The 25,326-nt window shown below is 35.9% G+C and overlaps 1 protein-coding gene and 1 pseudogene across 1 annotated transcript; both read left to right on the top strand.

The window, feature by feature from the left end:
- The first annotated feature begins 2,073 nt into the window (after window positions 1-2,073).
- On the top strand, window positions 2,074-3,277 carry LOC113321358 (ethylene-responsive transcription factor ERF104-like). The gene has a single exon (XM_026569259.1). It carries the CDS (start codon window positions 2,152-2,154, stop codon window positions 3,139-3,141), a length of 990 nt encoding a protein of 329 aa, XP_026425044.1. The 5' UTR covers window positions 2,074-2,151; the 3' UTR covers window positions 3,142-3,277.
- A 17,010-nt stretch (window positions 3,278-20,287) lies between these two features.
- On the top strand, window positions 20,288-24,877 carry LOC113274153 (annotated as a pseudogene).
- Window positions 24,878-25,326: the final 449 nt, after the last annotated feature.

Below are 25,326 nucleotides of genomic sequence, written 5' to 3'. Positions count from 1 at the left end.
ATTAATAATATTAGTATTATCAGTAGCATTGGGTGGTTGAACATGAATATTATGAGGGTTCATGGGAGGTTCTTCATTAAGAATGTAATTTCTCATTCTTTTAGTTTGACGTGCTTCCTCACTTTCCTCATTAGTTGCTTCATCATAGATCATCTCTTCCACACCAGTATTCTCTATATCTTGATTAGCTGGAACCTCAATTGCTGCTTCTTCTTCCTTTAGATGGGCTTCATATTCTGCTTCAGATAGGGTATCCAGATAAAGGAGATAGGTCCATTATGCACATTTACTGTCATCATGATCTATAACAAAACATTTATCACAAATCTTCTTAGGTTGTAATTCCCGATGGTATCTTATCCAGACTTTTTCCCCAGAAATTGTGTACTTTCCCCTAGTTGCATGTTATCGTTAGTAGTTCATTGTATTTAGATAGAACCCACCAGCAAATGGACTCACAATCTTGATTTATGGATCACATAGTTGCCAAACATTTTAGGGGGATAAACTATATATACCTAGGGAAAACTATATGGGGTAAGCAACTCCTAAAACTTGTTTATAGTCTTTTTCGCAAAAAAATATACACCCAATGTTCCAAAATAATATACTGGTTTCATGTGTAAGTTATACGTGAAATCAACCTATTATTTTAAAACATATACAATATATTTCTGAATTTATCTGGTTTTTCATCGTTTCATCTTACATAGTGCTCTCATACATAATGCTGTTTTCACCCTTTTTGCCTCAATCTTGGCTCTGCTCATGCTATGGATCCTCTCCAAAGCAAGTAAGTCAGGATTTGGATGCATGGTAAAAAAAAAAACATGTTGGTCCATTTTCGATGTAACAACCAGGAGGATGCTTCTACTTGCGAGCTACTTTTGTCATCACCCATATATAATTATTGTTACATTCTGTTTAGATTTCTTCGTCCTACCTCACCCCCACCTGGCCTCACCTCACCTCACCCCACCATTAGCGCTTCTGCAACTAAGAAGTCACCCACGTGAAGATGAAGTATCAAAAAGAACAGCCTAATCAACGCATAATCATGCCATCATGTTTGCATGGTCAAAACACATGTTGGTCTATTTCGATACTTGCGTACACACTGTGGACAAGAATAAGTCCAGAGTTTACAAATTGGGGCTTTTGGAAGCACATATGCATCATAGGTAGATAAGATCAAATGGCTCTATGAGAGAAACTTCTGGCAACTAGGAAACCCAAAAATGACGTAGCCATGCTCGAAATTGATAAAAGACATCTTTCGCTGTTTTTGGGCGGTAATGACCAAAATATAAGCGGTACATTTTGATGAAAAAATTCACCGCTTTTTCTGCGGTAATATCCAAAATACTACTAGTGAATATTGATGAAAAAACGTTGAATCACAAGCAGAAAAATAATATATCGATGTCATGCAGTGAACATTTTATCCCTAGCAGCATCATAACAACAATTAGAAAATATACAGCCGTGACTGTGATACAGTGACAAAGTTTTTGGATGATGATATAAATGATCCGAATTCGAAACTCGTTAATATTGCGGTGGGAAGTTTTCCTTTCTTTTCCTTGTTATCTGGAGTTGTAGGTAACCCTAAATCTTTTTGAGGTTTTGGTTTTGATATAACTTTTAGTCTTTAACCCAGTTTTCAAAATGAACTATCTTAGGTTATTGCAAAAACAATTTTCAATTTAGTAGTTGGATAATAATATTAAGGACCTGATTTCGGAATTTGTCTGCACCCAGTGGAAGACTTATTTTCCTCTTTTCCCAAGCTACCTGGGCGCTGAGTTTGGGTTTCAAAAATGGTCATAAAACTCCAAGTCCCAATGGCCGTTCAAAGAGTTCTAGGACTTCCAAAAGATACTCCTTTCCTTATACCTTCCCCAAAAAGAGAAACAAACAAAATTTCTCAAAGCAACAGAACCTTCCTTCAAAAACAAATCCACATGTATAATTATTTTTTCAAAGTCAAAAGTCCAAATTTTGACCAACCAAAAAAAGTCCTCTCTCTATATAAACCATTTTCTCCATCATTTCTCTACTCATCACTTTCCACTCTCAGAACTTCTCCAAATCCTCTCTTTTCACATCTCTGTCAATTTTAATCACCAAAATCCTACAAAATCTCTCAATATGGAATTTGGTATTGCAAATGGTGCTTCAAGTCTTGATCAGATTAGACACCACTTATTTGATGATTTCCTGTCACTAGAGAACAGCATTTTTGATGATTTTAGTTCCATTGATCATCAAAATTTCTCATTTCATACTCAAAATTTTCTCAACAAACCAAAATCAGAACCCCAAGTCGCAATCAACCAACATCGAAACACACAAAACTTCATCGATCTTGAATCGGAGTTTCAAGAAATCAAACCCACTTCATCTTCCTCCTCCTCCTCATCATCATCATCGTCAAGTAGTGGCAAAAATAGTACTCTGTTTCAAACCAGGAAAAAGGATACAACAAAAAATCTGAAAATTTCATTACCACAAACCCAGATTTCAAAATCACAACTCATTTCAAATCCCAATTTCAAATTACAAAAACCTCAGCAAAATCTGAAAGAAAAGAAGGAAAAACTAGGCGAATGGAAACATTACAGAGGAGTAAGAAGAAGGCCATGGGGTAAATTTGCAGCAGAAATCAGAGACCCAAACAAGAAAGGATCAAGGGTTTGGTTAGGTACATACGATACTGCAATCGAAGCTGCTAGAGCTTATGATTGTGCTGCTTTTCAATTGAGAGGATCCAAAGCCATTCTCAATTTCCCACTTGAAGCTGGAAAATTACAGTCTCAGAAACGTGAAGCAGAGAATCCAATTCAGCACACGTCATGTGGGACCCAAGGACCAATTGTTGATGTTCTTCCCACCCAAGTGAAGAATGAATGTGGAAAAAGGACTAGAGATGAAGAGGAAGCTCTTCAAGGGGTTAAAGTGATGAAAGAGGAGAGAATGGAAGGGGGAGTTGGTAATTTTAATTTTGGACCGTTAACACCGTCAAATTGGATGGGATTCGAGCTTGGTAGTGGCGACGGTAATGGAATTTTTAATTTTCCGTTGCTTTCTCCGTTATCCCCACATCCTTGTTTTGGTTATTCTCAACTCATGGTTTTGTAAACACGATTTGTAGTTCTTATAAGTTTTCTCAAGAATCAGTTTGTTTTGTTCATTCTATGATTGTACGGTGTAAAATAAAATGTGTAATGTACCTATCTCTACGATTATACACCAGAATATCGCTCGCTTTTTCCTACATTTTAGTATGCTGTCACACGCATTGATAAAGACATAATGATCATGCATTTTTAAACCGTTAGAATCAGATCACAAAGTAAATAAAAAGACTTATCGCAGGGGTAATCAAATTTGACAGCAATTACCGAATTTCATGATTAAGCAGTGAGTTTAATGGGAATTGTTTTTTCTTTCTAAACAAAATTCGGAAAAAGCAATAGAAACCAGTAACTTATCATGGAATTTGATAACATTCCACAATGGCAGCCTTGCCCAAAAAATAAACTAAAATGCTAGGTTTACCGAGCCATTATCCCGACTAAAATTTCGCCACAAATAAACACATGGGATCCGCTTTCACCCATTAATGATAACAATGCGAAGAGTGGTTCCCTAGCCATCCGATCCCTATCGAGATATTTTATGGAAGTAAAAATCGGTAGGTGTGCAGCACTTCTCAAAAATGAAACAAAATAATTTTATTACAGCCAAGCAAACGAAAAAAATATCCAAGCAGAAAAATAAGCCACACACTGCCTTGACTATCCAACATTTGGTCTCCACCATTCTAGACCCCCGTAACAAAGATGTGTTCTCACTGAACGTTTCCTTGTACAAACTGAAATAACATATTGTGGTTGTTGTGTCTGATTTGCGCCTTTTGTGATGTTTCTCAGATTATTAACCATATAAAGCCGTCCGGTAATAGGATCCAAGTCCACATAAGTTTGACCGTTACGTTTTCCACCTCTCGTGTCGTGTAAGTACCAATCAACGTTATCAAGACAAAAGTTAGAATGCTGATCGCCACTGTCGTCGCTCCAAAAGCACGAAAGTTTGCATCCGTCTCCAATGTCTCCCTATACAATACATTACTTTCCTGATCATATTCTCGTGTCCGGTTTTCACCTTTCGTGATGTTTTTCAGCACCTTATTATCCCGTTTATCGACAATATAAAGCCGTCCGGTGATAGCATCTAAGTTCATCGAAATTTGGCCCTTACGTTTTCTTGACCAACTTTTCGTGTAGTACAAGTACCCAATAGTGTTTCCATCACAAAGATCATTATAATGTACAGCATTGTGATCCCAATCACTCCCAAACTGGTTTGCACAAACGCGGACACGACACGATGCGGACATTACAAAATTCTCAAAAACTTAGGACACGGACACGTATATACATATTTTATTTATATCTTATTTTTATATATATAATCATGTATTTATACATCAAAGTCAAGTATTTTCGACCCTAAAAATTAGAAAATGATGCTACATGTGTATAAATTTCAAAAGAAAAGAAGATATCGTTTGTTTATACACGTCGAATGTCAAACAATCAGTCACTATTAAACACATGACACAATTAAAATGCATTCTTAGAACAACACATGCCAACTAAGGGTATACGTGATGTCATTTCCAATTACAAAACCCTAATAAAGACCTAAATTATTGATCTAAGGGTATACGTGATGTCATTTCCAATTACAAAACCTTAATAAAGACCTAAATTATTGATCTAAATGTTTGTCTTTCTTCGTTTGGTTAATAATAGTAAAAATAAAGGAAAAAGTTTAAATGAAAATGGAAAAAAAATGTATCGGACACGCGTCATCGGTGCGTCCAAACCAGACGCGTGCAGGACGCACAAATTGGTGCGTCGGACACGCGTCGTGTCAGCATCCCGTGTCCGACGCGAATCGGACGCGAACACGGCTTAAAAAATGGAGCGTCCGTGCAACCCAGCTCCGAAAGCATATTATAAGTCTTCCATAATATCTGTCCAACCCTAACATATGGGTAGGTTGAAATTGATCAAACCCAACTCTATCTGTAGCTAAGTTATACTCGTGCCATAGTGATTGACCACCAAAGACAGTATTGGTGGGATAATCAAAACTTTGCCATACAATCTTAGAATCCGAATCATATAAAACCAAGTTACCATTATCATGCATTACTGCATAAGATGCCGGTTGCATTTGCAACTTGCCGTGATGAAGTAAAGGTTTAACCTTGCCTTGTCCCAACTGAAGTACGAAATACCCGTCGTTGTTGAATTGCACTGATGGTCTGATTACCCGTAGGAGTTGCAGTCCAAACTAGAGTTCTATTTGCTGATTTAATGAACCATATTCCGACTACGAGCTGGCGAACATTAGAAGGAATTGGGTAGAAACCAAAAGCAAAGTCGCCCGAAGGAGAGAGCCAGTACGATGTTGATGAAGTAGAATTAATCGATTCGTCAGTAGGAGTAGTAATAGATGAATTTCTTGAGATATTGGTGGAGGATTCAACAGTGACTGGAGACAGAAGGAAAAGTAACGCAAGAACTGATGCCTTGAAGGATTTTCATGTCGAGTGATGAAAATGGATAAGTAGCTAAAAACCTATATATAACCCTAATTTTTTATATTTGGTGCGAGATGATAGCTAACATATCTGATACTTGAAGGAGGTGTTCAGGTTTATTAGAATTTTGACTACAAGTAGGACACCTGGAGTTTTTTTTATTTATTTTTCACGTTTTTTGTTTTTTATGGCATACTAGGTTTAACTCCCCTGAATAGACAATGAGGGTATTACCTAGGCCTGTCAATGGAAGAATATCCGTCGGATATTTAGAATTCTGATATCCGACAGGTTAAGCATTATCGGATATTCGATATCCAATAATATCCTATAGGATATCAAAATCAGATATCGATTCCGATAGGTTAAGCTATCGGATATCGGATATATATCCGATAATATCCGATTCTGACAATAAAAAGTTCTTCTGAAAAACAACTAATCAACTATTGTCTGTAAAACATATGCAGAGCAGCAAAGGTGATATTTAAGTTAAATTTTTCATACATACCATCCAAATTGTCTTCAAAAAGTCTTAAAACATTACTCTTAAGTAGTTATGTCTCTAAGTAAGTCTCTTACACACACATACATGAAAAGAAACACAAGCAAATGCTATAGAAAGTAAGATAAGTATCTGTCACTCTCCTCTCCAGGCTCCAGCCTCTGACCCTCTTGAGTCTTGACTTCATTCGTCGTTGATTTCCAAATTTTCCATATCTGCATCCAGACAAACACACATAGATTAGATCCAAATTGAAATGCTAACAAGTAACAATAAATAGAGATTAGTAGTATTTCAGAAAAAAAACATCTAAGTAGATTGTTTGTTTTGTACTGCTCATTGCTCTCTAAATCAAAATATACTGGTCAAAACCAGCAAAAAAAAAAGAAAAAAAAATATGTTACCTTCACAAATGAAATCTGGCAACCAATCGCTTAAGCACAACAATGCTTCAACAAGCTCTGGATCTAATGAAGCTCTGTGTGTTGTAAGCACTCTACCACCTGCACTGAACATTGATTCGGATGCAACACTGGTGACTGGGATAGCCAAGACATCTCTTGCCATCTTTGCAAGAGTTGGGTACTTAGGTGCATTTAGCTTCCACCAACTTAAGATTTCAAACAAATACTCATCTTTTGGTGAGCCTTTGCTAAGCATTGGTTCTTCTAAATACTTGTCCAACTCAGACTTCTGCACCTCAAATTCAATGTTCTCCATCATAAACTCAGCATATTCAGGATCACGTGCTTCATCTGGATTGTCTGAATCCATCATACTTGAGCTAGAGACAGAGCTGCGGGCGCCAAAATAGTGATCATCTGCATTTGAGTTTTGTGAATCATACTCATAAAAAAGAGCTGTCAATTTTGTTTTGAATTTGTTATACTCTACTGCATAGCCAGTTCCATACAACTTCTTATAACGAAACTCTACCCATTTGGCTTTGTATCTAGGATCTAACACAACTCCGATGCCCATAACCAAATTACTTTCAAGCCACTACACATCGAACTTCTCCCTCATCTTCAACCCCATTTCTCTGATATATGCATACTCACTGTCTTCTCATTGTTTGATGCACTTGTTAATTTCATAGACCCCATTGTAGTACAGATTTGCAGTTGGATACTTCATCCATGCAAACCTGGTTGAAACATCATTAAACACCTCTAAACACTTGCAAATAACTACCCCTTGTTGCCACTCGTCTTCACTTGGTATACAATCGAATTCAGGATCAAGGACAGCAAATCTTTGAAACCCTTTTTTCAACTCAATTGCATTTTTAAGCATAAGAAAAAATGAGTTCCATCGAGTGTCCACGTCAAGACTAACTGCCTTTCCAGAAAACCTATGACCACTGTACCAGACAATGGAACGGACCTAAGATGATTAAACAATTAATAACTTCTATGAAGTTATGTAAAAAAACATACATTGGATTAAATAAAAGAAATTTATTTAGTATACAAAGTTGCAGGATAAATAATAAAGTGAATCCAACAAATAAAATTGTACTTCGAATAAAAAGAAAAAATTAATTTACCTAGAAATAGCAAGAAACTATGTAAATCCTAAAAATAAAGCACAAGTCTTAGAAAAAGAATCCAAATGCTGAGTTACACTTTGCTTCCATCAATCAGCCTTCTTCTTGTCAAGGATCTTGTTATTCTTTGATTGTGGGTACTTGAAATAGTAGTATGCATAAACACCGAGCTGAATTACACTGAGAACACAACCCATGCTGTTACTTGCAACAATGCTGGGATCAAAACGGAGCAACGCATATGTTAATCAACATGCACTATCGAAAAGACCGAAAACGGGGAGCCGAAGAGGCATGTACTCGAGACTCTTTGTCTTGTAAACATTATAAATCTGGTCACATGGCATAGCATACATGAGAATACTGACAATGTCGCATACCACTCTGATTGTCGTACCTCTTTCCCGTAATACAGAGTTTGGGATCAAAGAGCACGAAAGCACCAACCCGATGAAGGTAACAAACCCAATAAAACTTTTTATGGCTACGGACTTTCTTTGCTTCTTGCTTGCATAGGTGAGATACAAAGCGACATAGATGGATTCGATTAGAAGTCCAATCCCATTGTCGGTGATAACAAGACTGTCAGAGTGTATAATACCATGGTAAACCCTTAACACGCAATTGAGAACGGTAACTAAGTAAGGATTAGGAGAGAAATCCTCTACTGAACCTTTCTTATAAATATTGTAAAACGTTGGTATTGGAGAAAGAAACAGACATTGATAAAATACGTTACCGAGGATTGAGTGAATTATTCTTATGACCCTATATATTATGGGTCTTACTCTCGTGACTCCAGGGTCATATAAATAAATATGTAAATTATTCTTAAGACTCTACCATAATATTAGAAATTAGATTACCAAAATAACCTTCAATAAAATATTAAATTGAAAAAGAGCTTACCTTGAGCCAACTACACAAAGACTGTTTCCTTCCTGAAACTTTTTTAGCAGAAAAATTATGTGGAAGAGTTCTATAAAATTCACAAGCAGGTAGCCCAATCTTTTCATTAGGTTTTGGTTTTTCCACGAAAGATTTTGAACAGGTTTTTTTTTTTAATCTTTTATATTTTGTACACACATTTTGTCTGTGAACTTCAACTAAAGAAATATTTAAAAAAGATTTTGAAGAAGTATATAGTTCGTGGTTAATATCATCACAGTAAAATATGTGTGAATATGTTCTACACATAATGTTTCCTTCAGATATTTTTTTCTTAATTCTCATTACTGAAACTAAGAGAATGTCCTTCTCTGTGAATATGTTCTACACAGAAGGATTCTTTCTTTTTATTTTTTGTATATGTGTATATATGGAGAAGGAATTTTGTTTTTGGGTTTTATTCTCATTACTGAAACATTAAGAATTCTTTTGTTTAATGGAATTTAATTTTCAGGGTTCCAAAGTTGAGGAGGGACCAAGTGAAATTTCAACAAGAAAACGAGAAATATCAACGGACGAATAAACAAAAATACTTGAAGGAAGTCAAACATCAATGGATAATGAACCACTCATCAAACGACTTGGTAGAATTTCAAACAAAATGTTGTCGCTCCAAGTACAAGAAATACAACCAAAGGTTGCCACTCCAACAAAGGATGTAATTGCTCGGATACAAAAGGTACAGAAAAGATATAAATTCATTATCATTTTTATTTTAAGAAAATAAAATCATCATTTTAACAAGTTTCATCTGTTTTCTCTTAGAAGATGCTGAAGAAGCCAATTGCTACAGAAAGTCTACAAAGTTCTATTGAAAATTTAGTGGACAATATGCCACTGGGAAATCTAGAAAAATCTATTGAAAATTTAGTGGACCATATTTCTTCTTCGGTTGTTCAAAGCACAGACCCAGAAGGATCCATTTTTTAAAAGGTTTGAAAACTCAAAGTGTATTTGAATTTCCTCTATCGTTTAATAGAACTTATATGTAAATTCTATCCTTTAATTTCTTCTATCCTTCAATAGAACTTATATGTATTTGGTATCCTTTAATATGCAGGGAAATAAACTGAGTTTGAAAATAAAAAATGAAGACCAGGATAGCAAACATAAAGACAAAAAGGAGCGATCAAACCCCATTATCTCCCCTGTTTTTGATAAGGATAAAAGCAAGATGAAGTCAACAATTGCCTCCACATCCAAAACGCAGTTAACACGTGAAGTTAGAAAAATTAAGATGAGATCAACTGGCACGCAACTGAAGAAGAATGTGAATAACACCAAACTATTTTTGCAAATGGAGGAATGCCAGCAACATGTTGTGCTTAAGTTCTTCAAAAAAGAAACAACAACGTAAGATCTTGTTTATAAAATTTCGTTAAGTTTTCAATATTATGAAAATTGCAGGTCAATTGATTTTAAAGTAACGTCAATGTTTGACGGTGAGGATGAGTTCAGAGTTTGCATATCAGGGAAATGTATCGAGGACCTCATGTTTAATGCTTTTTTGGACGCTAATATCCTTATATACAAAGTTTATAAGCTCAAGAAAGCATTTGAGAAAGATACAATCAATAAGTGCATCAAAGTACTATACCTGTATGCGAAGTCTTTGGTGAGTCATTACTAAATTTAATATTTGTTGGGAAAAAAACATTAGAAAAAATATCTATAGGATAACACAGTTGCAATGATATCTGCACAGTAAAAAAAATATCTTCTGGTAGTATATTTAAGTTAATATCAGGTCATTTTACTAAGTCAATTCTACACAGTTGAAAATGAGTGAATAATGAATTCCTATAGTACTTGTTACTAAGTCATTTTATCAAATTCTTTTCAGTTTTTTGTCAAACACAAAGATACTATGCAAACATCATTGAAACACGGAGTTACATTACCAATATTAAATATATGAATTCTATTGTGAAGAATATTATGATACCATTGTACCATGACGAGTTGGATTGTACACAACATTGAACTTTTCTGAGTACTTTGTCCAGAAAAAATATTTCTTGCACTACAATTCGTGGTCTGACCAATCAAGAGAACGCTGCTATATAAATGCCAAAGAAGTGGCAAATGAATGCTTGGGAGAAATCAACAACTTCATGGAGAAGGAGGGCCTAAATAAGGTTTCTAAAGCTATGGTCTATGAAGCTCCAGTACCACAACAAGGGCAATCTAATGACTGTTTACTGTATGTTTGTCATTTTATGAAAAGACAATCACTAAATGAAAATCATGATGGATTTAAAAGTAGGATGGAAGATGCAGATATGTTGAAAGAGAAGATTCATAGGAAGAGGGCGACAATAACTTTCAAGTTACTCACTGCAACCACACCTGCAGAAATTTGGAAGAAAGACAATTCCATGGAATAACTGCAACAAAAAAATATCTTTCAACTTACTCAGTTATGTTTGGATTATTTGTATACATACATTAATTAGACATCTTATGTTCAGATTATCAATATATATATCTTGAAACTTAATCTTAAAATATATTCAGTTTATCACTATATATCTTCAAAAATCCTGGTAGTAGTACTTGTAGTTATATATTGATAATCTGAACCACCAATCTTAAAAAATATATTCAGCTTATCACCATCTTAAAATCCCTTTTATATGTATTACTGTTCTACTTTAATTTCTTGACTAAATAAAACATGTGAATAATTTCTGCACATAATATATGTACCTTAATAAGATTTCTTAAGTTCAGATTATCACTATATAACTTAATAAGATTACTTAGGTTTAGATTTCTTACGTTCAAAATATATAAGTTAATCTTAAAATCTTGTTCATGTTTAATCTGGGCTAAAATAAATGTGTGAATAATTTCTTCACAGAGTATATTAAAAAAAAGTGTGATTATTATCTTCACAGGCACAAACAAGTGAATATAATAAAGAGAGTTGTGAAGTTATAATACTTTTCAAGAGTTGTAGATACTTTTCAAGTTTTTTTTTAACCTATATTTGTTCAAAAAACATAAATGTAGCATTTCAGAACTAATGTAACATTTCAAAAATTAGATTTGTAGTATTTCAGAACTAATGTGACATTTCAGAACTAATGTAACATTTCAGAACTAAATGTAGCCAAATATTTTGTTCAAAAAAATATAAATGTAGCATTTCAGAAATAATAAAGCCAAAGTATTTTCCCAATCCATGTCCTCTTCTTGTATTAGTTGTGACTGGAGCTTCACCAGGGGGATCTGGACAGGTTCTCTTGTTGTGAAGAGTTAACTTTCTGCAGTTACCACACATTCGTTTTTTCCTAGGCTTTTCAGGACGAGGTATGTACCTCTTTTTTTTCTGTCTTCCAGGTCATATAACAACAGTAGGAGCATTAACCTTATTGGCTTCATCAACTTCATTTGGTGTCTCAACATCAGGAATGGGACAATTGGATGTGAATAGGCATTTCGATAGCAATCAATTGTAAACGCAGGATCAATGTAATGGTATACAGTGTGTTTAGAGTACCTACAAAAAAGAAAAAGGACTCATCAGTTAACAGCAATGGAAAACAAAAAAGATCAATGTAATATGTAGAAAAAATCAATATAATATGTAGAAAAGATAAGAACAAGAGAAAAAAAACCTTAGAATGCATTGCACATCATGAGAACATGGGAATCCGTTAGCATCCCATCTTCGACAAGTACAACTCATAGAATACAACTCTACTAAATGCTTCTTTGGAGGAGCTAATGTATACACTTCAAACAAACCATCCTCTGCTGGCTTAACCCTGTAGCTTCTACCAACATCCTTAATGGTCTTAAGTCTGTGTTCCATTCTGGGTGTAAGGACTGATTTCCACTTTTCAGATTCCTTCTTCCTTTTATACATCCAATCCATAAGATGAACCCGAATTTGATCCGCTAAAAATGAATGTGGAAGTCCCTTGTCATTTTTATAAAACTGTTGAAAGATTCAATAACACTAGAACTCTTTTCTCCATAACGCATTCCCAAAAATGCATAAGTTGCCCAATTCTCATGAGTTATTCCGTTCAGCCAAATGATCATTTTATGTAAGTTGTACAATTTCATGGATTTCAAAGCGGAAGCAAAACCTTGAGGAGTGAGAGCATAGTACGCATACTTAAACATACTAACTGCTGCCTTGTATCTCTTATCATTTTTAGAAACAGGAATATTAAGCTTCATGTGATAAAAACAGAAGGAATGAAAGCAGCCTGGAAAAACTTCTGGGACTGCATGTATCAGTCCTTTACCTCGATCGCTTATAAAAGTTATAGTTCTTTTCTCATCAAGAATCTCCTTCAAATGCTCTAAAAACCATACCCAATTTGGTTTATCTTCAATGTCAACTATACCAAAAGCTATAGGAAAAATTCCTGAAAATAAACACAAAAAAACATCCGAAAAAAGTAGTGTGAATAATATATCCACAGAAGAAAATTGTGAATAATAATGGGGTGAACCCCGAGTATAATGAACCTGGAATTCTGGAAACTCCTATAAAAATAACAAATATTAGGGCTATTTTCAAGGCTACCAATTGCATATGTGAATTGGTTGTGATACATGTGGATTGTATATGTGAATTTGTTGTGCCTTTTCTAATTCTAGTTATGTACAACTTCATTTGAGTATTTGTAATAGGAATTTCATGTCTGGTTACCCTAAACACTCAAACTCCCCTTAACCAACAAATTATATTGCCTAGTAATACAAATACAATATTATTGAACATAAAATAAAAAGTATGAATAAAATAACTTGATTTGCATACTTTCCCACATCTACCATTAGGGAACCCTTGTGCTTTCCGACAAGAAAGGTAGCATCCAGGATAATCATAGGACGACAGAAGTTAAAGCCATGTATAGAGGCTTCAAAAGATATGAAAAATCTCTCAAACTTTTTGGAGACTTTATCAACTTCAAGAACAACTTTACTACCAGGATTATACTTATTCACAGCATCAACATACCATTGAAAGTCTGAATATGACTTCACATCATCTCCCCATAAAACTTGCTTTCTATACTCAAGACCGGAATAAGCTTGATGGTAACTTAAATCTATCCCATAATCCAATTAAAATATTTTTTGGATATCTGAAGCCTTCTTTTTGTGAGGATCGTGTCTTATATCGTCCATTATCACACTTTGTACAAACTAACGCTTGCATTTAAATTGGCGAGAATCGGCAGTACCATCTCCACATGTGTGTTCTTTGTAAAATGTTTTAATTTCAAACAGATCTAAGTTACCTTGGATGAATGAAGCATGAAATCTCCATTTACAAGTTGTCATGGCGAACGAAGCAAACTATAAAAATAAAAATACCTTAAAGTTAAAGAAAAGAAAATTTAAAAAGAAGATACAAAATATAACTTGAAATGTGTATATTTCCTGCACAAGAAAAAATGTGAATACTAACTACACGGGAAATTACCTTAACAGTATAACGATCAGGAGCACTCTTTATGATTGCATATGGATATCCGATACTGATGCAATACTTATCAGCAGCTGAACGAACTACATTTACCCCCTACAAACTGTTGACCAACATCACCAATAACATTCTCCCACTCCTTTAATCTCCTTGGACGAGACACTAGTGCTCCATCTTCAATAAAAGCAGTGTTGTTATCTTCAGCCAAGTCATCTACTACATCACCATCATAATCTGTTGATATTTCCAAAGAAGAACAACTCTCCACAACAAATTCAATCGACAAGTCAAAACTGCTGATATTATTATCAATGTAGAATAAAATCAATGATTGTAGATGATAATCAAGACAAAGAGGCACTTTATTGCCCTCGTAGACACAAGTGAAGTAAAAATTAGAATTACAGAGAGAAATCCTACGAGAACAAGCATCATCTTTAGCTCCTTAATTTTATATGATGATGTGACAACATGTAAAAAATTTAAATTGCAAAAATGAACAACTGCGGTAGCATTAACACCCATATTATCCTCTGCCAAAAAATAACAAACATAAAAACAAAAAGAAAAAGAAGTTAGCTCTGGATATATTTTTTAATTTGTGCATAGCAGGTATGATCCCATATTAGAAATAAAGTGTTATTATTATCTTCACACACACAACAAGTGAATATAATACACTATAAGAAACCTGTTAGAAAGTGTGATTATTATCTTCACACACAGACAAGTGAATATAATACACTTGTTCTTCATTTGTTTTATTTGGTTTAAGAGTGAAATCAAATTATTCTTTTCCATATACAAGTGTAATATATTATCTTCACACACACAACAAGTGAATATAATACACTATAAGAAACCTGTTAGAAAGTGTGATTATTATCTTCACACACACACAAGTGAATATAATACACTTGTTCTTCATCTGTTTTATTTGGTTTAAGTGAAATCAAATTATTCTTTTCCATATACAAGTGTGATTATTATCTTCACACACACAACACGTGAGTATAATACACTATAAGAAACCTGTTAGAAAGTGTGATTATTATCTTCACACACACACAAGTGAATATAATACACTTATAAGAAACCTAATGCAAAAGTGTGTGTATTATCTTCGCAAAAAAGATATTCTCAGTATGATATATTAAGATTATAGGTAATTGTACATGTTATCTAATTAGGATGAATGACTAATATCTTCACAAGATTGCAGCACTGTTTTTATATTGAAGATGTATAGTAAACAAAAACAAAAATTGTACTGATTCTAAACATCAACAATCTTCTCTGAAACGAATTGTACTTATACTAAATAAAAATTGTACTGTTTTTAAAGAGAAACATTTATTTCTTCTCAGTATCAACGATTATGATTTTATATTACAGATCAGAAACAAAAACAAAAAGATGAAGAAGATGATGATTATGAAAAAATACCTAAAAATATTTGAAGTCTCCGTTGATTAGAATGAGCTCAATTTGTACTGAAAATCTTCTCTGAAACGAATTCAATCAGCTCAATATAATTGAAGAAACTAATCTGAATATAATTGAACTCCTAATTAAGTATCGAATCACTAAACCTTGCTCTTCTCTAGAATCGAATCATGGTTTTTCTCTCGAATCGAACACTGAACCTTGATCTTCTCTCGAATAAAATCAGAAATCACTGAACCTTGATCTTCTCTCGAATAAAATCAGAAATCACTAACAATCTCTACCAATCTCGTAGAAAAAATCATCCTCCCTGTTCTCTCTCTTTTCTCGAATTCTAATAAAATCTCGATCTGTTTTCAGTTATTAACGAAAAAACAGATGGAAGGTTATTTTTGGAACAAACAATTTTTTTTGGATGACGTCATCACTCTTTTTTATTATAATGACCCTCCGTATTATTCTTTTGACCCTCTGTTTTAAGTGGGCTCAGAAATTAGAAACTCCTCTCAAGCCTAAGGTCATTAGAGTAAGAAAGAGTGAGGTGAGGGTCAAACACTTAATTCCCACCCGAAGATTCCAACACTTTCATGCAATGCAGCTGTTCTAACCATCTTGAACCGCTAAAGAATCAACTAAATAAGAGTAGAGAAACTATGAAGATATATGGATTACCAAGGGATGAGTTCATCTCTATATATAGGGAGTAGAATTATAGAGTCCTACTAGAACTGGAATTTGCTCTGGATATAGTCCAAGTTGTAATTGAAGTCTGATTTACTTATAATAGGAAACCTCATCATAATAAGATTATGAAATTCCTGAAGGCGTTAGGGAAAAAAACATAGCATAAAGGACTACTTTCCCGTTATGATACCTTTAACGACCGAGCTTGGTGAAACTAAGATCTCTACATAATTCAGGGATACGCTGCGTCGCATATCAGGATCATCTATACCCTGGATTTTTAAGACTTTGAACCTATTAATCTTGGGATCATATAAAGGTTTGTCATTGCCAGAATCGATTAAAAGCCCTCCATTTGTAAAAGTCCATAGCAATTTCAAATCAAGGATGACCGGTATGTTTTTGGTGCTACAACTGAATCGTTTAGTCTAATATTCTGTTTTTAAGATTGTCAGGATATTGTGATATCTTGGCAGTTATGCTATGTATATTCTGTTTCTATGTGTTGTAAGATCGTATAAGATCATATATTGTGTATCTTTTCCTTTCCTTATTTGTAACTGTACAACTTGTATATATGAGGCGTTTTCCCATTGAGGAATATACATTGAAAGATTATTCTTCACAACCCATCTAGTTTCCCTCTGATGTGCATGTTCTATCATGGCATCAGAGCTAGGTAAGATCTGAGAATCCACTCTTCTGCTGCATAAACCTTGAAACAAACATCTTCCAGTAAATCATTGTCTTGTGTTTTTTAGTCTGTTTTCCCATTCCAAAGTTTGAAATCCTAAATCTAGGAAACTAGTTATCTGTTACCCTAAAGTCTGTGAACATGTCTCGAGAAGATTTTCAGCCGATTACTGTCAGATTACATGGAACAAACTATAATCACTGGTCTTTTCTTATGAAGAGATTTCTCAAGGGAAGAAGCATGTGGAAATATATAGATGGAACAGAAAAAGTTCCAGCAGCAGGCACAGGCACCTCTGGTGTCAAAGATAAAAACAAAGAAGATACAGCAGTTGATGCCAAAGAAACTTGGGAAGTTAACAATCATAAGATCCACACATGGATTAGTAACACAGTGATCACCTCAATCAGTATGCAACTCACCAGCTTTGAAGTCGCAAAGGAGGCATGGGATTTTCTGCAGAAAAGGTATACACAAATCAACTTTGCTCAACGATATAAACTTGAACAACATATTCGTGTTATGAAACAAAATGATCAATCGATTTATGACTTTCACTCTGAGATGTCTTTGATTTGGAACCAATTGTCTCTTATGGAACCAAAATGGACTGTTGATTTGGCATTATGGGAGAAACATAGAGAAGAAACACGGCTAGTCCAACTCTTGATGGCATTAAGAGAAGATTTTAAAGCTGTGAGAGGTGCTACTCTTCATCGCTCACCTTTACCAACTGTTAAAGCTGCCCTGTCTGAACTTATTGTCGAAGAAACGCGCAAACGTATCAAGCCAGAGGTCTCAGGAGTATTTGCAATGTCATACAGTCGACCTAACTTCAACAATCAAAAGAAAAGTTTGCCTATGCCCATGCCATCAACACAACGTGACTTGTCTCAGGTCCAAAGTCATAATTGTAAGAAGCTTGACCATCTAGCAAGAAGTTGCACAGTTCCACCGCCGATTGCATCACCAGATACACCATCAACACAATGCAATTATTGCAAATAACTTGGACACTCTACAAGAAACTTCACTTCTACATCATCCAAAAACATGAGAAAGATGAACTCCAATAGATTCAGTGGTCCAACCAGATTTGCTGCAGCACCAGTACCATATATTGGGTCAGCTCCCTCTTCATCAGCACAAATAGTACCGGCTACACCAGATATCAGTTGTGATTCAACATCATCCGTGCCAAACCTTGCTGAGATACAAGAGATGATCAAACAAGCACTTGCATTGGGTAACATACTACAGCTGCTTCTGTTTTCTCTGCTCCATCAGGTATTTTCTCTACTGGTTGGTACCTAGATTCTGGAGCATCAAACCATATGACATATAACTTGAAAGCTTTTGATAGTCTTTATCCAGTTATAACTCCTAAAATACACACTGCTGATGGGTCAACTGTCACTGCTAGTCATATTGGTTTGGTGAAGGATTCAAGTGATATATGTGTTCCAGATGTGTTATTTATACCTAAATTACAATGAATCTTATCTTTATTGGTCAGCTATGTGATCAAGGTTTTTACACACTTTTCTACTTTAATGTTTGTGTAATACAGGATCTCAAAACAGGGAAGCTAGTTGGGATAGGCCGTAGAGTTGGTTGATTATATCTCCTTCAAACTCTAGTCATTCCACCAAAGCCCAGAAATCATGTTTTTGCTTCTACAACTACTTCATCTTGCTCCACTTATCCATTTATGTATTGGAATTCTAGGTTAGGTCATGTTTCTTTTCCCCGTCTTTCATATATGATCAATAAAGGATTGTTAGGAGATACTCGGTTAGACAAAGAGCCCAAATGCATCTCTTGTAAACGGGCAAAACAACCAGCACTTTCTTTCAGTTCTAGCACTTATATATCTACTGAACGCTTTGCTCTTATTCATTCTGACGTTTGGGGTAAATCTCCAGTTGTGTCAAAAGGAGGAGAACTATATTATGTTAGCTTTATTGATGACTATTCTCGTTATACATGGGTTTATCTCTTCAGTTCTAGAGCATATTTTCTTAAATTATATGTTGATTTCTCAACCATGATAAAAACTCAGTTTGGCAAGGTAATCAAAGTCTTTCGTGCTGATCAAGGTGGAGAATACATCTCCAATCCATTTAGAGAATTTCTCAAAACTCAAGGAACCATTCTTCAATTATCTTGTACAGAAACTCCAGAGAAAAATGGAGTTGTTGAACGAAAACATCGACATATCATAGAGACAGCTAGAACCCAACTGATTTCTGGTTCAGTCCCATCCAATTTCTGGTGAGAATCCGTCCTAATAGCAGTCTACACCATAAATCGTGTTCCAACAGCTATCATAGGAGGTATATCAGCATATGAGTGCTTATACGGTAAGAACCCAAACTACTCTGAACTTAAAGTATTTGGTTCTACATGTTTTGTGCTTCTTCCAGAACGTGAACGACATAAACTTGGTCAAAAGAATGTGTTGTGTGTCTTCCTTGGATATGGTATTGAACAAAAAGGATATCGTTGTTATCATCCTATCAATAGAAAACTTCGCATCTCTCGTCATGTCACATTCTGGGAGAAAATCCCATTCTGGTCCCTTCCCAATTCCAAATCATCATGTTTTGAGACTTTCACCTATGTTGATCCCTTTCCTAGTGAATCTAGTGGTACATCAATGTCTACTCCTGAAAATCCATCTTCCTCAGTTGCTGAACCTCAAATATCTACTGAATCTGACCACTCTATGCTATCCAAAAATGCAGAACTGGTAAGAGATCCTGAACCTAACAATGATATCTTACCACCTCGTAACCGAAGGCCACCAGCTAAATTTACAGATTATCATTGTTCTTTATCATCCATTATGTATTTCTATGAGCCAAAGACCTACAAAGAAGCAGCAGTGATACCAGAATGGCAAGATTCGATGAAAGATGAATTGACTGCTCACATAGAGGCTGGTACATGGGATATGGTAGATATTCCACCAGGGAAACCAGTTGTAGGCAGCAAATGGGCCTACAAAGTTAAAACGAAGTCAGACGGCAACAAAGAACGATGCAAGTCACGTATAGTTGCTCAAGGGTATACGCAAGAATATGTCATTGATTATGAGGAGACATTTGCTCATGTAGATCGAATGGTAACAGTAAGAACTCTTATTGTTGTTGCTGCTGCTCGTCAATGGGATCTTCATCAAATGTATGTGAAAAATGCCTTTCTTCATGGTGAACTACAAGAAGAAGTGTATATGAAACCTCCTCCAGGATTTCCTCATGCACCAAACCAAGTATGCAAACTTCGTAAAGCTTTTTATGGCCTCAAACAAGCCCCTCGTGTCTGGTTTGAGAAGTTCAGCACTGCAATTCTCAAATACGGTTTTGCGCAAAGCTACTGACTTAGCAATGTTTACTAGGAAACCAGAAAAATTTGTTGTGATTCTTATCTTATATGTGGATGACATGGTCATTACTGGCAGTGATATAGACGGAATCAGTGATCTCAAAACCTATTTAAGCACATGTTTTCAGATGAAAGACCTTGGGTTTTTGAGATATTTTCTTGGCATTGAGGTGGGTAAGTCTGACAACGGATACTTTATATCTCAAGCAAAGTATGCTTCAGAAATCATTCAACGTGCTGGAATCACAGATGCTAAGATCGTAGACACTCATCTTGAAGTGAAGGTAAGACATAGTCCAACAGATGGGACTATCTTGTCCAACTCAACTCTCTACAGGCAACTGGTAGGCAGTCTAAACTATTTAACTATTACTCGACCTGATATAAGTCACGCAGTTCACATCATGAGTCAGTTCATGTCTGCTCCTCGGTCTACACATTTTGTTGCAGTTCTTAGAATTTTACGTTATCTGAAAGGAAGTATGTATCAAGGTTTGCAGTTTACATCTAAGTCTGATCTAGTTCTTCGAGCCTATTCAGATTCCGACTAGGCAGGAGATGTCACTGATAGAAGATCTATCACAGGGTATTGTGTATTTCTGGGAGACTCTCTTATATCTTGGAGAAGTAAGAAACAGTCAGTTGTTTCTCGCTCAAGTGCAGAAGCTGAATATCGAGCTCTAGCTCACACTACATCTGAGATCATATGGTTACGATGGATTCTTGGTGACATGTGTGTTGACATTCATCATCCTACACCTCTATTTTGTGACAATAAAGCAGCTATACAGATCACTCATAATGATGTTTTCCATGAAAGAACGAAACATATAGAAATCGACTGCCATTTCACGAGACACCATTACAAGCAAGGTACAATAGATCTTCCTCATGTCAAGTCTGAATTACAACTTGCAGATCTCTTTACGAAGAATCATCCAGCTACTCGATTACAATTTCTGATATCCAGACTCAAGATGTGTTCCACACCACCTTGAGTCTGAGAGGGGGTGTTAAGATTGTTAGGATATTGTGATATCTTGGCAGTTATGCTATGTATATTCTGTTTCTATGTGTTGTAAGATCGTATAACATCATATATTGTGTATCTTTTCCTTTCCTTATTTGTAGTTGTACAACTTGTATATATGAGGTGTTTGCCCATTGAGGAATATACATTGAAAGATTATTCTTCACAACCCATCTAGTTTCCCTCTGATGTGCATGTTCTATCATCTGTCAATCCATAATCTTGCATCAACCAAACATCGATGCGATTTTCATGCCTATCATAACTAAGAAAAGAAAGGCAGTCTTCCAATACCCCAGCAACCTTAAAAGAGTCGCATTTTGCTTCTTTTGGGAGTAAGAAATCCAAAAATCTCTCTCTACTGACATCGAAAGAGACTATAAATCTGGCATTAACTTCTTCTTGGTGTTAAACCCTATCCAATGAAAAGCTCCATTCAAGAAAATATCGGTGTTAAATCCACTAACTGAAAAGATGCGATGCTGTGTGCTTTGGAATGTTTTCCATGACTGAGAGCCCATACTAGACATCAGCTTGAACGAAACCTTTATCGTCGATCCTTACCAACTCGTAATCTTTGGTAACGCAACCGTAACAAAACCCAAACCCATACGTATACATAGAGCGTGGTGCCATTATTGAATCTCTAAACGGAAATTGCATTGGCATATATTCAACGGTTGATGGGTTACAAATACAAACATCCTTGAACCTAACATTTGAATATCAGTAGAGTTATTCAACATATCTCGGATAAGATTATCCATTGGAACAGCTCCATCACATGTACATACCCTGAGCAAAGAAGATGTCCACGAGATATCTCTGTAATCTATTAAACGAAACATACTACCAGTGTGGTACTTTTTGAAGCCATCATATTTAAGCAGGAGCTTAGGGTTACGGATACCGTGATCTGTGTGAGTCTTGATCAAGTTGCGGCTACAAAGTAGTGAGCGCCTGACCTACATACTTTCCTACAACTTAAGATACAACTAACCGGTAACTTGAGAAAGACTTCTACCTGAATCCCTTCGGGAAGGTTTGATAACTCCATCTTTTCTTCTGCTGCTTCCTTTTTTCCTCAACAATAGTTGAACCGAATCAATGATTAGAATAGTAGTTATTCGGGTCTGGGCCTGGGAGATATTTTGTCGGGTCAGATTTTACCCTACTACCTTGTTCTTATTTTTGGAAGAATCCTAATCCCATTCGCACTCTAATTCTGTTTACCAAACATGTAGTACTATTTGGCATGAAATAGTTAAATTTATTTGGCATGTATGTACGTGTTTTCTAAAAAATTGTGACGGTCGAAAAGTCCCCCTGTTCCTTACTATTGTATATAAGATGGATCTAAAACCCGCATTTTATACATGTTTGAGTAGAGAAGTAAACAGAAGGGATGTGCCACTGTGTGGCGTACATACATGCATTAAATCATCATCACTGACGAACATAATCCGTCAAGAAATTCTAATAGTTGGTACTTGGTGGATTTAAACATTTATACAATGTTTTAGATGAATTTGAGGTTAATAAAAAGTCTATGGTTTGCATTCTTGACAAAGGCTCCTTCCTGATTATACTAACTAACCACTCCCTGATCTCGAAAGTTAAATTCTAATATAGTAAACCAAGTTGATAAATATTACCAATTGGAATGAAGTCATTGACGTAGTTTCTTGCTTGCATTATATAAAGTTGATCCTGAAGATGAGTTATGAATCACTTCGACCGCATCTAATGTAGTAACAATGAATTTCAGTCATCTCTTCCAATTCTCAACATCAACCTCACTTATTTGCCTCTTCATTTTATTGCCGTCTTATTTACTACTTTTACGGAGCTGGAGTTGCAAAAAAACTAGCAGTAGCAGCACAGGCGCCTGTACCCGCTGGTGCATGGCCGATGATAGGTCATCTCCGCCTCCTTAGTGGGAAAAAACCGCCTTATGTAACATTAGGATCTTTAGCTGACAAGTACGGACCAGCTATTACCATCCGGATAGGCTTAAAACAAGCACTTGCATGTGGTGAGCTCTTGGTAGGTAGCTAAAGAATGTTTTACTACAAATGATGAATTCTTTTCCTCACGTCCGTCTTCAGCTGGTGCAAAACATATGTGTTATGACCAGAGCATGTTTGGGTTTGCTCCTTATGGACCATATTGGCGTAAACTCCGCAAGGTAGTGAACCATGAACTCTCCTTTAGTAAGCTTCAGTTGGTACAGCATATATGGGACTCAGAGATTAATAAATCCATTAAAGAACTACATGAGTTGTATTTGAATAGCAGAAAGAACAAATCAGAAGCTGATGATAGCGAGGTATTGGTAGATATGAAAAGATGGTTTGCAAATTTGTCGTTGAACATATATGTTAAGACTGTTGTTGGGAACAAAAGTGTCGTCCCTTCTTCTTCTTCCACAGGGATTTACCCGAAACCGGTTAGTGAATTTATTAGGCTGATGGGTGTCTCTGTTCTAGTTTTAGGAGATATTCTCTAGTCGACCCGGTACTCGCTACTGGAAAAGACTTTGGATTTCGGATTTCGGGTGTCTCTGTTCTGTTCTTGAAGGGGTGGTCAGATATCGGTGGGTACGAGAAAGAAATGAAGATAAATGGAAAAGCACTCGATGCTATGACGGAGAAATGGTTACAAGAACACAAAACAAAGAACAAGAGTTCACCAATACCGGGTGATGAACAAGATTTCATGGATGTGATGATGTCCATACTTCTCGGCAATAAAGACAACACTGGAAAATTGTCAAAACCTTACGTAGATGATGACACCGTAACCAAATCCTCTAGCCTGGTAAGTAGTCCTTAAATATTTCTTTATTGTTTCTGCAAAGAGTCCGGTAATGATTATGTTAACTATGTATGCTTGTTCGTTTTGATTTTTCCTACAAATGGCCTTACAGGCTCTAATCTTGGGTGCGAACGATGCTACAGTGACTAATTTAGCATGGGCCGTATCATTACTACTCAATGATCAGTCTAAACTGAAAAAATTCCAAGATGAGTTAGACAGCAACATCGGCGATGAACGACAAGTGCAACAATCGGATATCAAAGACCTTCCGTACCTCCAAGCTATCATGAAGGAAACGTTGCGTCTGTATGCAGCTCCATTATTACCTCCACGGGAATCTACTGGAGATTGCATTGTAGCTGGCTACTTTGTTCCTGCAGGGACTCGCTTAATTATAAACAGCCGGAAAATCCATCGGGACCCACGAGTCTGGTCCAACCCATCAGAGTTCCATCCAGAGAGATTTTTGTCTGGCGGTGATCAGGTAGACGTGGATATTAGAGGTCAGAATTTCGAGCTCATTTCTTGTGGCGCCGGCAGAAGAATGTGTCTTGGTGATTCGCTTGCAGTTCAAGTGGTGCACTTGGCATTAGCTCGGTTAGTCCATGCGGTTAATCTCAAAGTACCCTCCAGTGCACCCATTGATATGACTGAAAGTGTAGGATTTACAAATATCAAAGCCACCCCACTTGAACTTATACTCGCTCCACGCCTCTCTTCTGACCTTTATGCCTGTAATTAGGAAGACTTGTGAAGCCAGAGATTAAATTTCTCTGTTTATAATAGTTCGCTATTATATTATGTACCTACCAGGCTACCACCTAGCTGTAGGTTACTTCGTTTGCTTTCGTATGTGTGTGTTCTCTTTTGTATAATGATCTGAGACATTTATGTATGGTAGAATTCCAGTCTTCTTGGAGCAACCACAGTGGACGATTAAACTCATATTTATGGTCCACAATCGAGGCACAGTGGGACGTACTAAAGATTAAAATCCGGACCAAAACCAAATCCCAGACTATATTTGGTCTCGGACCAAGACCAAAACTAAATATAGCCGAGCGGTGGTATAATGTACGTTTGTTAAGCGGCGAAGTTATAAAGTAGGCTTCATGTGAAGCGTTTGTATATTCCTCGTTCTATGGAGAGGCGCAGTACGTTTAGGCGGAAGTAAAATGAACGCCCCATAAC

The sequence above is a fragment of the Papaver somniferum genome, chromosome 1 (assembly GCF_003573695.1).
Source record: "Papaver somniferum cultivar HN1 chromosome 1, ASM357369v1, whole genome shotgun sequence".
Lineage (NCBI taxonomy): Eukaryota > Viridiplantae > Streptophyta > Magnoliopsida > Ranunculales > Papaveraceae > Papaver > Papaver somniferum.
This window is presented reverse-complemented; position numbering and strand designations above follow the sequence as displayed.

Coding starts and splice junctions, on each gene's coding strand:
- LOC113321358 (XM_026569259.1), top strand. CDS start 2,152: ATGGAATTTGGTATTGCAAATGGTGCTTCAAGTCTTGATCAGATTAGA.